Raw genomic sequence first — 15,746 nt, forward strand, 5'->3', positions numbered from 1 at the left:
GAAACTCAGAGACAGGGGAACAAAAACATGCAGGAAAGAGTGCAGGGAAAGAGCAAAGGATCTAGGAGAAAGCAGACCACAACTGCTAGACATAGGCTAAAGTCGGTGTGCCCCCCTCCACCCCAGCACCATCACAAAGCCGGAAGCGGTGCGCGGCTGAAACTGGCAAACCTCCGCCCACCCCAAGCCAGGAGCCAGAGCGCGCTCTCCTCCTGCTCCCATGAAGCTAGGAGACCCCCCAACACTCATACAGAGCCCCTAGCTATGCTCTGCCTTCACCCTGAGCTACTCCCCTACCACTACACAGTCCCTAACTATCCCCTGCCTGCATCCTGAGCTACCCCGTTGCCTGGACACAGCCCCAGCTACCCCCTCCCTGCACCCTGAGCTCCCCCCTGCATGCACACAGCCCCTAGCTACCCCCTCCCTGCACCCTGAGCAATTTTCAAACTTTTTGAACTGAATCCCCTCTTTGAGTTATATTTTTTGGTTGCGTCCCCCCACAGCCCAGACAGGCTGGGTGGCCTCCTGAGTGAGTCAGGGTGTGGAGGTGGCACTCGCTCGCTCCCTCCCTGGACCCCGCTGTGCGGAGCTGGCTCAAGCCCTGCCAGCTCTTGCCCCTCCACCAATAGAAGTAAAACTATGCCTATGCCCAAAGGTCCCACCCCAGCCCGGAGCCCCAAGTTCCCCGCCCCAGCTGGGCCCTCGCATTTTTATAGCATGTTGAGGGGGCCTCATCAAGGAATCTCTGGACTAGTTGACCTCCTGAGGTTTCTTTCAACCCTAATCTTCTATGAGTCTAAGTTGGTCCACATGATCATGAATGAAAGGGCAGATGGTAATTGGAACAATTCCTGTATTTCACACTGTGAAAAGCATATGTGTAATCCATATCTAGGGGGTTAGAACTGGAGAGTTCCAGTCAGAACTCCTCCTATGTTATAATCTAAAACAAAAATATATAGAATATATACCTGTAGAACAACACACAAAAAAGGGACGTTGTACCTGTGTCCTCATTTCCTCAGATATATGCAAAACCTTTTAATCAATAATTTATTGGACCCAAAGCCACTAGGGACAGTCATTAGAACAGTATAACCACCTTCCAAAAATAATAATCAGCATGTTATTTAAAAACACAGACTGGCAGGCTGCTTGGGAACTAGGCTGTTGCTGTTCCATAAGCAAGCCTGGTGTGAACATCTGCACAAAAGCTGCCGAAGGATGCTGCCACAACGAACATATTCAGTTAACCAGCTCTCAGGAAAACTATATCCTAGAGGAACATAAAGGAAGTAATATCTTTGCAGAAGGTTCTCACAGTGTCTACTTGTTTCAACATATTGTAAGAAGCTGCCTTAACAAAATGGCAAAGAGCCTTGTACTTCTCTAATAAAGAGCTCTTAGTCTTACACCACTTCCCCAGAGAAAAGAGTTCCTCACTATTGTAAAAGTTGGCATTGTCCATCCCTAAAGGAACAAGCACAGTACAACATACAGTTGGACTAAAAAGGAGTTATATTTGCTACTCACTACAGATCCCTCAAATGTATGTTCCTGCAGTGTCTCCATGAAAAAGCAATAAGAAGCAATACACATACCCAGAGTTGGCAGAATCCAAATTTTACTTACATGTGCTGCGAAGCATTTGGATAGAGCTCTGAAAATTGTGGTGCAGAATCTTCAGGGCCGTGAGGGGCAGCATGGCTGATAACCATCATTATGGGCCTATGGGGATACATTCTCTTAGACATTTTGAAGTAATTAATGCTCTCATTAGTGATTAAGTCTGTGAAGTAGTCCTGTAACATACATTTAACACAAAATAAAAATTACAAAGTGCATCATTAATCAGATCACAGTATTATGTTATACCAAGCAATCATTAGCGCTTAGATCAGGAAGTAAAAACGTACCTTCAAAGAGGCACATGATCATAAAGAACACAGGACACACCAGGCACTAATTACTTTCTTAGGAAGGCACATTAGATGGGAGTGTATTTTGCAAAACTCTCTTACCCATAAAACAGGTTGTATTAACTGAATATGATTACCAGACTTGGCAACATGGTGTTTTCCAGCACATAAAATAGAGCCGATATATACTACTTAAATTTTGTTGATAAAGCTCTTTGACAAAACATAATGATACCAAAGTGCACGAAACCACCCATACCTAATATCATTTCATATTTACATCTAAGTCCTTATGATGTGCTTTCTTCAAAATATAGATTTGCCTCTGTGTGACCTGGGAGAAGTCTACAATACTGAATATATTAAAAAAATATGGTTGTCTAGGAATGTCTTTATCAAAGAAATTGCATTCAAACATATAAATATAGGGAGCACTTGAATTCCTGCAGGGTCTGTTCTTTTAATTGTACAACATAAAGAATTGCAGCTGCTGAGGTTAAGGTTGTTACTTGCTAATAAACTGGCTTAACCCACAGCCAAGGTGGCAAATGGAAGTCTACAAGGGAAAGGGAGGAAATGGAAAGAAGAAAAAAAGATGAAAACTTAAATTAAACCACCTGCCACCTCTAAGCATTCTTTGTTGGCCTGGCGGTCTAGTGTGAGTTTCATTGAGAAAGTTCCGAGATGATGTTTGCAATTTCAAGCACTTTCAGGCATGACTAATCACATGTTGTGGATTCAAGACCCTAAACAGCTGCAAAAGCAGTGCCTGAGGGACTGGATCTGTGTCCCTCGCATGTCATTGTTAGGACAAGCCAACCAGCTGTAATCTCTCTCTCTCTCTCTCTCTCTCTCTCTTTCTTTCCCCCCATCCCTCCCCTCACACAGCAGATAAAGTACTCTAGATTTTAATGCTCCTGTAATGATGTGAAAGAGACTGACTTATTATTTATAGGAACCATGATGATCCGGTCACCTACCAGGGCACCAGTATTTTGGCAATTTTTGATATCTCAGTCCGGTAAAATGAGTTACCCTGAGAGGAGGTCATTGAATGGGTTATTGCTCTCTTAATTTTCTTCCTATTTTCCTAAACATTATACATTCTTGCTATACACAGAGGATATGGAAGGAATTTATAACTAATCAGTATTCTTTATTTTCTAATTTACACTTTGTATCAGTGTCATGTAATTTCTACGGGTGGGGAAATCAGAAACAGCTATTGTGAGCTTCCAATGAAATCTCATTACATGGGTCAGAAACTACAGCTGCAACATCTGTATCATCCTCCACGAGCTCCATTCTGAGGAAGTTCCAGCTTGCATAAAGTGATTTGGAAACTACAGAATTTCTAGTGCTACACACTCCTGAGAAATATCACTGCAGTGGGCAGGTCTCCTTGGCATACATTCCAAATGTTGTCAGGAGTGCAAACAAAGTCTGAAGTTGTCTAACCCTTGTTTTTTGCACTTATCTATTCTCATTCTCATATCCGGAGCCTGACACCACAGACACACTATTTTCCTCCCCCACCCCCCCAGTATAATGGAAAACAGCGCCAAATAAGGTTTGCTTAATATGGCTAATAACTGCAGTACTCAGCTATACCATCATCTTAACATAAGAGATCAGCAACACAAGACACAATATTTTCTTCAAGAACAGCCTTTATTCTTTTTTCTTACATGGAGACACCCATTTCTGAGAGAGAGAGAGAGAGAGAGAGAGAGAGAGACCGACCAGATTAAAGATCCTTTGTAGCTTTTTATCCATTCTACAATGGCGCCTTTAAATTTGAGAAACTGATCTCAAATTATCTGATTCTATGACTGTGAGAAAATGACACATGTACTCTTTGGGTGTAATCAATCAAAGGTGAAGTCATCTGATGCAGTGTAAATGTGTCTGGACCATACCTTTTTATAATCAAATCCATGTTTCTCTTTGTAGCCATTGTGACAAACGGTGTAATTATAGAAGCGAGAGTTCTTGATTAATCCAACCCACTCTCTCCACCCAGGAGGGATGTAGCTGCCATTGTATTCATTGAGGTATTTCCCAAAAAAAGCTGTGAAGGAGAAAAAAGGCACATACATCAGGGAAATTTTGGCTTTTCACTCTGAATTTTCTAGTTCAACTCAAAAGCATAAATATGTGAATGAAGGGTCCTATTTTACTGTGGACCACATCAACATAAAAATGTGTTAGTATGAGTCAAGATGTTGCATGTCTGAAATTCAGATAAAATAACCGCCAATATTAATAGTTTCATATTTTTTAAATTAAAATGAGGTGTTTCCCAGACCCTGTTGCCAACTCTCCTGATTTTAGATGTTTTTCTTAAGTCCCAGTTCCTGGAGTCATGTGATCATATGAGGCTCTTACTTTTAATTTAAATGAATAAGTTTCTAGCAATCATGGTTGTAGAGAAAAGTTTGAAAATGGACTATATGGTCAAAACCCAGAAGGTAAATTAAAAAACCCAAAATTTTTCAGAATCTCATGAGTAAGCCAAATTTCACATTGTTTAGGATTTGGGTCATGATTTTTGAATGTTTGTAGTTGGCCATACTGCTACACTTCCTGGCTGGATACAGGAGTTGTGGACATTGGTCTATGGCAGGACTAAGAGCAATCCCTTGGAACTGATGGGCAAAAAAGCAGGACACTGCCTTTGGGAAAGAAAATGCTCCTTCTTAGGAGAGCCTAGTTTGCAAAGGCCAGTCTGTTACTATAGATTCTGTGAGGCTGAAGTGAAGGTGTTGAGAGGACCAAGGAAGCAGGCTATAGGTCTGCTGCTACTAAGAGTGACACACAGTAACACGGACAGTTCTTTCCCTGAGAACTGCTCCTGATCTATTGCCAGAAGCTACCTCCTTTATCCAGAGCTGGTAACTCTCAGAAGTCAGGCTCATTCATTTGCTATTTCTTCCTTTACCCCATCACCCCAAGTGACTGCACGTCCTCATACCAGTTCCCAGAGAAGAATGAAGAGTGGGTGAACCCTTCAGTGGATACACTTTCCACTGTCTACCTCATCAACAGTCAGAAATGAGGGGCTTTCCTGGGCACACCAAGCTAAACTCCTTTGGGGGTGAGTGACCAAGAGGATGTTTCCCTTCCCACAGGCAAAGTCCCTATGCTGGTAAATTGCCTATAGTTCCCCGGTGTTGTTCTGATTTGTACCTCAGACATGACAAATCCTGTTTTTAACCAGGAAATGGAAGCAGCTAGAAAAACACCAAATTCAATCTGAACAAAAAGCACATGTGTGGGAAGGTTTACAAAACAATTCCCAGTGGAGGGCAGGGGAGGTTACTATGCCAGCTTCACCATTTGAATTTGAAAGTGCTGGAAAAAGGGGAAAATATCAGAATGTTCAGTCTGATCTCATTTGGCGTGTGCAGGGGTGTCTGGGCTGGGTGCACGGTCAGAGTGGCGAGTGGAAGCCAGCCTCAAAACTTCCCCACAGCCTCCCTGGGATCCCTTATCCCTGCCTTCCAGGGTGCAGAGGGGGCACATTCACTGCTCCATAACCAGTGATGTGTGTTTTTCCTCTGACACTTTCATTTTATGTCAAACTTCAAAACAGACAAAAATAAATAAAAACAAGAGAACAAAAACACCTTCATTGGACACCCCATTTTAAAAATTAAGAATTGCAAGGTTTCATTTTAATAGATTGACAGCCCTGGAGACTCATGTCCTAATTATCTTCAGAAGAATGGGTTAACACTGATCTAAGCGGCTGACCTTTGCAAATGGAGCTGTGACTTCCCTGGTACCATCCCCTATAATTAAGGCTGGCTGACACTTTCCATTATAAGGCCCCCTGTTTCAGTTGCTTACATTTTTGCCAAACTTTAACTATTTGGGCTGAAATTTTCCATTCTTTCTGCCTCAGGCTGTTTTTTTTTTGGGGCGAGGGCAGGGTGGATTTTTGTTTATTTTTAATTTCACCTGCAACCGGCCCAGCCCACCAGGGGCTTTCCCTGCACAAGCGGCAGAACAAGATTGGGAACTACTGGACTAGACTGTAATCTCAGACAATGCACATTTTTAGAAGCAGCTCAGCAAAGCTATGGAACTTAGGAAGCCATTTTTATTTGTAATTAATAAAACAGATTATGGCTCAAGGGGTAAAAAGTCTCATTAAAAAGCAATGCAATTTTCCGGGGACATCTTTTCACTATTGTATGTAATGGCCCCCATGGGGACAACAGCAAAGATAAATGCAGATTTTTGCATTTTAATAAGACAGGTTTTATCTACATTTTGGCAGTTTTGCTAACTGTTCCCAGGACACAGTGTTATTTTTAATGACGTATAGTAGTTTGCTACATTGGAATAACTGCAGTCTGTGTGACAATGTTCAATGAAGTTTATGCAAATAATGACATGGCAAGGTGAGCAGTTATCTGGATATCCTTATGGCTTTGGAATGTTTTTGTCACTGCAAAAGATAAACATTTGGTGAAGCGCAAGTATCTAGTATAAATGCACTCCTTAAAGCTTGTCATTGATTTTTACCTTTCTCCCTAACAATTAGCTAAAGGTCTTGAACTGGGGCCTGAAATAATGGTATCTAAGGGGTTGCCCAGGTGCAAGCCTTGGGAGAATGTGACCCAGGAATTTTGTGGATTCTGAGGGTGAGATTTTCATAATTTACTAAGATTCATCTTCTTGTAATATCAAATATATTTTATATAAGATCTTTTTCCAACCTCTTTCTTACTATCAGACTATTTTGAAGACACTCCCACCACAGAATTAGTCATGTCACTACCATCTGTGAGTGGGTGTCATATAGCTAGACAGTGTAAATGCACTGCAGAGACATCCCTAGTCTTTCACAGACCAAAGGACATCTATTGCAGACAGGCTGCAGCTACCCATTAATGTTTGCAGGGACATTTCTGATTTTAACAAAACAAATAATAACCCAAACAACCAACCAATAAAAAACCCACCACACCTCTAAAAACACATGGCACAGTAAGGTTTACTCCCCGTGACACAGACAACTGTTTTAGGTAGACAGCCAACTTCCTTTAACAAAACTAACTATCAGGAAACCATTTACTGGAGTTGCGAAGAACTGTTTGTATGAGATTTCAGTACGGACGCAGAATGAGTCAATGCTTTTGGGGACAGAGCCCAACACAACGAAAGGCCAGTACTATTCCAGTCAACTCCTCCTCACTTTCTTCCCATTAACCCAACAACAATTTCAAAACTGAAAACTTTAGTTTTTTTCTCTCCAGAGGTTTTTTTCCTGGTTACAACACTACTTTGCAACATTATAGTACCTCTCTCAAATCACAAACAACAATTAAGGTTCACAACACTGCTGCGGAATATTATAAGCAGCATATGGGGAAACTGAGGCACAAAAATGAGTATAACCTACAGCTTGCCCAAAGTCACAAGGGAAGTCTGTGACAGTGTCAGAAATAGTACTCAGATTCTTAGTTCCCAGTTCTGTAACTTAACCATAGTACCTTATGAATAACTCAGGTTTTCTATTTTTACAGCTTTGGGGGTCTTTCCCAGTATCTGTCAGTGTTATCATTGTAACCATAAAAATATTTAGGCTCATAACTATAACTTGATACACAGGTTGGTAGCTCAGTCTTTATATATATATAAACAAAATTCTTTTATTATAGGCCAGGCTGGTAGCACTACCCATTTTTTAGGGTTGCATAGTACTTCTCGTTATAAGACTGTTTTCAGTGGCTTATAACTTTGCCATACTTTAATTGTTTGGGCTGAAATTTTATAAGTCAATTGTCTGCCTCAAGTGGAATTTTTCAGCCAAAACCATAGCCATTTCCAATAACAAGGCTAGTTTTTTACCATGTTAAAATTTCGGTGAGTTTTTCTTTGAAAAGCCCTAGCACCCTCATTCTTTAGAGCAGGGACTTGAAATTTACAAAGTGTGTGTGTGGGGGGCCAATCTTTCTGTCAGAGATGTGCTTTTTGCTGTCCCTGCAAAATTCGGCCCAAATCTGGCCTAGTTACAAGCCTTTGAAAAAAATCAGTTTGCTCATGCTCAGTTGAGACTTCCTGGATTCCCTAAAAATCCTGTCAGCACTAAGCATGTTCCAGCCTGGGGTTGAGCAGGTCTTTCCCTGCAGCGGCAGCTCAGGGTTGTGCCAAGCCAGCACCAGAACTGAGAGCAAGAGCCTGTCTCTCGTCCGCTCTCAATGATCGGCCCCCTGCTGACCCAGGCAGTGTGGAGGCAGACATGCCAAACCTGTAAAAAAAATGCAGACATTGGGCTTGTTTTTGGCTTAATTGGCTTGTGAGTTGCTTGTTGGCTAATTTTTGACTTGTAGCTTGTTGCTTCTTCTTTTTGATTTGCTCTCAGCAAGCAGGGGCAAGTGGGGGGGAAATCAGGGGTACACAGTGGGCCTACCACAGTCCCAGACTGCAGGCTGGGAGGATCTAGTCACATAGAGTGTTGGGGTTCTTAGGGATTGGCTTGTTTTGGCCATGTTTTGAAATGGGATTAGCTTGATTTTTGGCTTATTGTGAAAGTTGGGGTGCTTATTTACTGTGTGACAGTTGGCAACTGTGTGTGGAGGAGGAAAGCTGCCTGATTCTAATGCAGAGGGGAAAACACATGGACCTGGGGAGCAGACATGGAGAAGTAGACTGGAACAAGAAACTTGAGAGGGGATGGAAGCTGGGACAGGAGGCTGGCAGAAAGGGGAGAGGGAAACTGGGTCTGGGAGCCCAGGAAAGAGGCTGGGACAAGGAGTGAAGAAGCAGTGGGGGGAGACACTGAGATTCAAGGAGCCCAGGGAGGGAGTTTGGGACTGGAAGCCAGCTGGAACAGGGAATATGGGTAGGGAGGTTACTGGAGGTCAGGGTGGGGAGGGGCCTGGGAATGGCTAAGTAACGAGGTTCGGACAAGCAGGGTTTACTTGATGATGGGAGAGACACTAGGACTTGATGGGCAAGGAGATTGGAACTGGGTGAGAAGCGTGATGAATGGAGAATGGACTGCCTAAGTGAGAATAATGGGACTGAGATGAGGAGACAGGAGTGGCAAAGAACAGGACAGGTAGGAGGGAACAGGACAGAAGGGATCAAACTTGGGGCAGGAGGAGACAGATTGAAGGATCTGTCTCCACAAGAGCATACTCCTAGAGCCTGGAATGGAACCTAAGATTGCTTAGTCTCACCATTTCTCTGCTGGCAGCAAATATCCGTGAAGCCCCCTCTAGTATTGGTCTGCACAGAGCCTGACAACCTGCTACTGCTATCCAATATTCCTTTATCTTAAGTAGTAGGGGTCTGTGATAGATCTAAATGTTCCAACCCTGCTAATGAACCATGTGGGTGACAATGTGATGTCACGTGATGGACATCTGTTTTTTCCGTATTTTTTTTAAAAGCTAGGAAATCACACACACAAATAGCATGTGATCATGTAACCAAAGACTGTATCATAATGCACACATACAAGGGAAGCAAATTAAGTTTCCCCAGGGAACCCAAACTTTTATCTCACAAGGGAGTCTGCTATTGCTATCAATTTTACATGGAAGGCATTCAGATACATTTAGTGATGAGTGGCATTACAGAACCCTAAATTAGCTAGCCAGATAGCAAATACTTTAAAAACTCTGAGCATCTTTTCAGGTGGATATGGTAAAGGTTTGTGAAACAGATCAGATGTGGATTACTAATCCATAAATCAGGAAATGTTTCTAGCACTTAATCCAGAATTTGAAAGCAGTGCTACAGAGCCGACTAACATCTAAGAGCCATATACAGCAGAAAAACAAAGGGCCTAATCCTGCCACCCTTACTCATGTTGAGCAGTACTTTACTTCACTAGTAATCTCACTGAAATCAACTGAACATCTCAGAGTAAAGTAATATTCAGTGTGAGTGATAGTGGCAGAATTAGGCCAAAAGAGGATAAAAATGCTTGTTTGGTTTTGTATTTTAAACAGGATCAAGGAGCTCTGCAGGACTGCCAGCTTTGCTAGAGAGAGTAGTATTGTGGGGAGGGAGATGAAGTGGAAGCAAATAGATTTTAGGATGTTAAAGACTAGCAGCAGTGCTAGGAGGATTGGTATAAAGAGACATTCATTCTCTCACTGTATGCTTCAAAAGTAATCAAATCCTGTGCCTAACCTGTTAGTGGACACAAACTTCTTTGCCACCAAATACATTGTAAAGATTTGTGCTTCTTTGGTCCTATGAAGGAGAGTCTTTATGTTCAAACAATCCGACTAGACAAACTGTACCCTGATACCTTGCACAGCTCCTGTATCTTTATAAAAGAGCCAGGCTGGAGCCTAAAATATTTACAAACTTATTCTTAAGGATCGATGATGCATATACGAACTAGAGGTTTTACATCAAGCTGAAGCATAGATGAAAGGAATAAGAAGAGTTCTTTGCAGATAGAAAAGGGAGTGCTCGACTACAGAAAACTACCAAAAATTTACAAGAAAACTATCAAATCTTATTGCTGCTCACCAGAACAATTCTTAAATTAGGGGTTCTCAAACTGGGGGATTGGAACTACTCAGGGGGTTGTGAGGTTATTATATGGGGGGTTGTGAGCCTCCACCCAAAATCCCGCTTTGCCTCCAGCATTTATAATGGTGTTAAACATATTAAAAAGTATTTTTAATTTATAAGGGGGGTCACACTCAGATGCTTGCTATGAGATAGCGGTCACCAGTACAAAAGTTTGAAAACCACTGCCTTAAATACATGTTTCTGTTCAGTTTCAGAGAATGAAAGTGAAAATTACTCCATACTAAAGTTTAAATTCTCATCTTCATCTTGTCTCACTCCCACCATGCACATCTTCGCTCCTGTGAGGTCTCTGGTACCAGTTTCCACAGTGGCCCAAATATCTTCCCTCATAACTGCTTCTCCACAACTGGGTCTTAATACTGACCATAATCATGGCAAGGGCTGCTGGCTCAGAATCACAGTGCCATGATGATGCACATTTCTCACCTAGGTGTAACTGCTCAACAGCCTAGTCCTCACCTGAGACATCCAGATATGAAAATATGCTTCCCAGTACAAGTGGGATTCCTTATTCAATGTAAATAAATTGGCTGTAAATCTGGCTAAGCCATTATAAATAGGTTTCAGAGTAGCAGCCGTGTTAGTCTGTATTCGCAAAAAGAAAAGGAGTACCCGTGGCACCTTAGAGACTAACAAATTTATTAGAGCATAAGCTTTCGTGAGCTACAGCTCACTTCATCGGATGCATTTGGTGGAAAAAACAGACAATATAAATATATAAATAGACATTATAAATAGACAGTGCTACCCTAACTCATGACATACACCTTTTCCCTGCTCCAACACTGAGCCACTATTTTGCTCCTCAAACCTAGTTCGGGACATATTTGCCTCCTTTTAGGCAGAGATTTAAAGCCAGTTACTGTATACCCCCCATAATGTCCACCATCTTTTTCTTTAGCCAAGAGCTGGAACTGTCTCTTACCTGTCCGATAGCCAGTGTTGTTGAGATACACTGCAAAGGTACGTGGTTCATGCGTTGCCTGCCAGGAAGGAGAAGAGCAGTTTTCGTTGTTGGTGTATATGTTGTGGTTGTGAACGTATTTCCCTGTCAGCATGGAGGACCGAGATGGGCAGCACATTGGGGTGGTTACAAAGGCGTTGATGAAGGTAGCACCTCCATTCTCCATGATCCTTCTAGTCTTATTCATCACCTGCAAAGACCCTGAAATAAAGAATAACCTGATTATACTATACAATTGCTAAGAAACATCTAAAAATACATTTATGTCATGTCACCTGATATTTAAGTATATAAATGTATAATTAAATTTGCCATCTGTTGTTGGCTTGGAACATTTAATTGACTAGCTCTAATTTTAAAGAAAAAGTAAACATTTTAGATCATGTCACCAAAAACACTTTGCAAAATTCTAGGAAGTTTGAGCTCTTTTCTTGCTCAGTCACAAAATACAAGTGTAGATTAATCTGATAGGCAGATTCACAAGCCAGCAGCCAGTTGAACATTATTGTGCAAAGATAGATGGTGCCATAGAACACATCTCCAAAAGATAAGTAAAACAGGTACCATTCTAAGAATTAATTGTGAATATTCTAACTCATGCAAGTTGATTCCCATTGAAGCCTGGGACTTCTCACACATGCACTATTTATAAATGGCCATTTGACTTCTCAAAAGGATTAAAAAAATATTGTTTTACTGCAATACATGCAAAACAAATAAGCCCTTACAATATTAGTGGAGTATTAGGCTTCAATAGCTTTTGCAGTCACCCAGCCAACAGTGATTTAATTGATACATTTATCAAGTAGCAAGCAAAGCACAGTTATTTTTTAAAAATCACATTAAAAAGAGACCACATGCATTGACAATAACCTCACTGGGTGAAATCTGTCCCTGTGCAGAGGAGCAGCACACAGGCCTCTGCAATACCCAAGTTCTGTGTTCTGATTCAGCTTAGCATTTGTGGTTGAATCAGCAAAATGATTTTTGATAGCAGTCCCAACCAAACTCCTGATCATTATGATCACATCATTATGCCTGGGTCTAGCCTAAGGACTTGGAGATGGTTATCTCAGGTTTGCTTGGTTTTTTTTAACCTTTTGAAGCTCAACAAACTCATGTTGCAGAAAAAGATGAGGGCAGTAGGTAGGAATTTCAGGTGTTCAGCAGCCTCTTGCTGTGAAATGGTGAGCCTGGTCGCTTGTGCTAGGGTCTGTGAGTACTTGCTGATAGCTACCAAAGTTTTGCAATGGTCAGTTGTCCAACAAGCCGGGAACTCTTGGGGGGATGGGACGGGGGGGCAATAGGCCAAACAGTCACTAAGGGGTTTTGTAGTTTTACAGCTTTGGGGAATTTTGAGAAGTGGATTTTAGCTTCTCTTGTTATATTTTAGGTTTCAGAGTAGCAGCCGTGTTAGTCTGTATTCGCAAAAAGAAAAGGAGTACTTGTGGCACCTTAGAGACTAACAAATTTATTAGAGCATAAGCTTTTGTGAGCTACAGCTCACTTCATCGGATGCATTGAGCTGTAGCTCACGAAAGCTTATGCTCTAATAAATTTGTTAGTCTCTAAGGTGCCACAAGTACTCCTTTTCTTGTTATATTTTAGTTTACTTTGCACAGCTGACAGCAGTTTGCTTACAGTCAGTTTCAGTGTTCCCCTGTTCTTCTGTATGGGTCTATCACAGAGCAACAGGAAGAAGAAAAATATTTAAAAACCATGAAAAATGGGATTGTAAAGTCACAAAATTGCTAGGAAGGCTCAGGGCCAGGTGTAGTATCTGAACTTATTTTTAATTATTTTGAGGGCTGTCGATTAATTGCAGTTAATTCACATGATGAACTACAAAAAATTAATCACAATTAAAAAAATGAATCGCAATTAATCACGCTGTAGATTAATCACAATAGAACACCAATTGAAATTTATTAAATATTTTTATGTTTTTTACATTTTCAAATATATTGATTTCTATTACACCACAGAATACAAAGTGTACAGTGCTCACTTTATATTATTATTTTTTATTACAAATATTTGCATTGTAAAAATGATAAAAGAAATATTAGTTTTCAGTTCACCTCATACAAGTACTGTAGTGCAATCTCTTTATTGTGAAAGTGTAATTTACAAATGTAGATTTTTTTTGTTACATAACTGCAATCAAAAACAAAACAATGTAAAACTTTAACACCCACAAGGCCAATCCATCCTATTCCTTGTTCAGCCAATCACTAAGACAAACAAGTTTGTTTACATTTACGGGAGATACTGTTTCCAGCTTCCTATTTACAGTGTCACCTGAAAGCAAGAACAGGCGTTCGCATGGCACTTTTGTAGCCAGCGTTGCAAAGTATTTACATGCCAGATATGCCAAACATTCACATGCCCCTTCATGCTTCGGCCACAATTCCAGAGGACATGCTTCCATGCTGATGTTGCTCATTAAAAAAAATAATGTGTTAATTAAATTTGTGACTCAACTTCTTGGGGGAGAACTGTATGTCTCCTGTTCTGTTTTACCCACATTTTGCCATATATTTCATGTTATAGCAGTCTTGGATGATGACCCAGCACATGTTCGTTTTAAGAACACTTTCACAGCAGATTTGTCGAAACGCAAAGAACGTACCAATGTGAAATTTTTAAAGATAGCTACAGCACTCGACCCTAGGTTTAAGAATCTGAAGTGCCGTCCAAAATATTCAGAAGTCTTAAAAGAGCATCACTTAAATGTAGAAACTACAGAACGTGAAGCACCAAAAAAGAAAATCAACCTTCTACTGGTGGCATCTGACTCAGATAGTGAAAATGAACATTCATCGGTCCGCTCTGCTTTGGATCGTTATCGCGCAGAACCCATCATCAGCATGGACGCATCTCCTCTAGAATGGTGCTTGAAGCATTAAGGGACATCTGTATCTTTAGCGCATCACGCACTTTAATATCTTATGATACCGGCTACAACAGTGTCATGTGAATGCCTGTTCTCACTTTCAGGTGACATTTTAAACAAGAAGGGGGCAGCATCACCTGCAAATTGTAACCAAACTTGTTTGTCTGAGCGATTACTGAAGTAGGACTGAGTGGACTTATAGGCTCTCAAGTTTACATTGTTTGATTTTTTTGAATGCAGTTATTTTTTTGTCCAGAATTCTACATTTGTAAGTTCAACATTAATGATAAAGAGATTGCACTATAGTACTTGTAGTAGGTGAATTGAAAAATACAATTTCCTTTGTTTTTTACAGTGCAAATATTTGTAATAAAAATAAATATAAAGTGAGCAATGTACACTTTGTATTCTGTGTTATAATTGAAATGAATGTATTTGAAAATGTAGAAAACATCTAAAATATTTAAATAAATGGTATTCTATTATTCTTTAACAGCGCGATTAATCGTGATTAATATTTTTAATTGCGCAATTAATCGTGATTCATTTTTTTAATCTCTTGACAGCCCTAATTATTTTTAAACAAATTAGTAGATTTCAAGTTAACTGGTTACCCCAAACACTGATTTGTTGTTTTTTGTGGGGTTGACATATCAGTGTTAGCAACTGAAATTTGACTTCGTCTTTTGTATCAAATTTCCCTTTTTTTTGTTTAAGCGGAAGACAGAAAATGAGGTGTTGGTGTTTTTGACTTTGTGGGAGTAGGGTGGCCAACCCTCCCAGATTGGCCAGGAGTTTCCCAGAATGGGCCTCAACTCCCGGCTACTGAATCCAATCCAGAAGATTTTAAGCCCCTAAAAGTCCAGTGGCCCCGCGTGGCTCCCAGGAAGCAACCGGCATGTCTGGCTCAAAGGCGCAAGAACCATGGCCTATGGGAGCTGCAGGGGCAGTGCCTACAGGCAGGGGCAGTGTGCAGAGCCTCCTGGCCAGGCTGCCCCTGAGCCTAGGAGCCGGTCACTTTCCAGGAGCTGCCTGAAGTAAGTGCCGCCGAGTGGGAGACCACATCCCTTCCTGTGCCCCAACCCCCTACCCCAGCCCTGAGCCCCCCAACACCCTAACTCCCTCCCAGAATCCACACCCCATACCCCGTCCTGAACCCCAAACCTTCTGCCCCAGGATCAGCCCGGAGCCCCCTCTCGAGCCCTGCACTCCAAACCCCTCAGTGCCACCCCTAGCCCAGAGCCCGCACCCACTCCCACACCACAACCCCTTGCCCCAGAAGGTGAATGAGAGCGAGGAGAGCGAGCAACAGAGGGTGGGGGATGGAGTGATGGGGCAGGGCCTTAGAGAAGGGGTGGGTCAGGGGCATGGCCTCAGGGAAGGGGCAGGGCAG

The 15,746-nt window shown here is 41.6% G+C and overlaps 1 protein-coding gene across 16 annotated transcripts in view; it reads right to left on the reverse strand.

Moving 5' to 3' along the window:
• Positions 1–15,746, reverse strand: part of SULF1 (sulfatase 1) — a 161,524-nt gene that overhangs the window by 65,659 nt on the left and 80,119 nt on the right. For 15 of the 16 annotated variants that reach the window (XM_043507742.1, XM_038392999.2, XM_038392996.2 and 12 more), the window contains 3 exons: positions 11,419–11,658; positions 3,842–3,993; positions 1,636–1,805 (listed from right to left, as the gene is read on the reverse strand). In XM_043507742.1, coding sequence (XP_043363677.1) covers positions 1,636–1,805; positions 3,842–3,993; positions 11,419–11,658 — 562 coding nt within the window. Of the gene's footprint in view, positions 1–1,635; positions 1,806–3,841; positions 3,994–5,244; positions 5,678–11,418; positions 11,659–15,746 lie in introns of those variants that run through there. The other variant, XM_043507744.1, reaches the window with a different exon arrangement.

This window comes from Dermochelys coriacea, chromosome 2, assembly GCF_009764565.3.
Source record: "Dermochelys coriacea isolate rDerCor1 chromosome 2, rDerCor1.pri.v4, whole genome shotgun sequence".
Taxonomy (NCBI): domain Eukaryota; kingdom Metazoa; phylum Chordata; order Testudines; family Dermochelyidae; genus Dermochelys; species Dermochelys coriacea.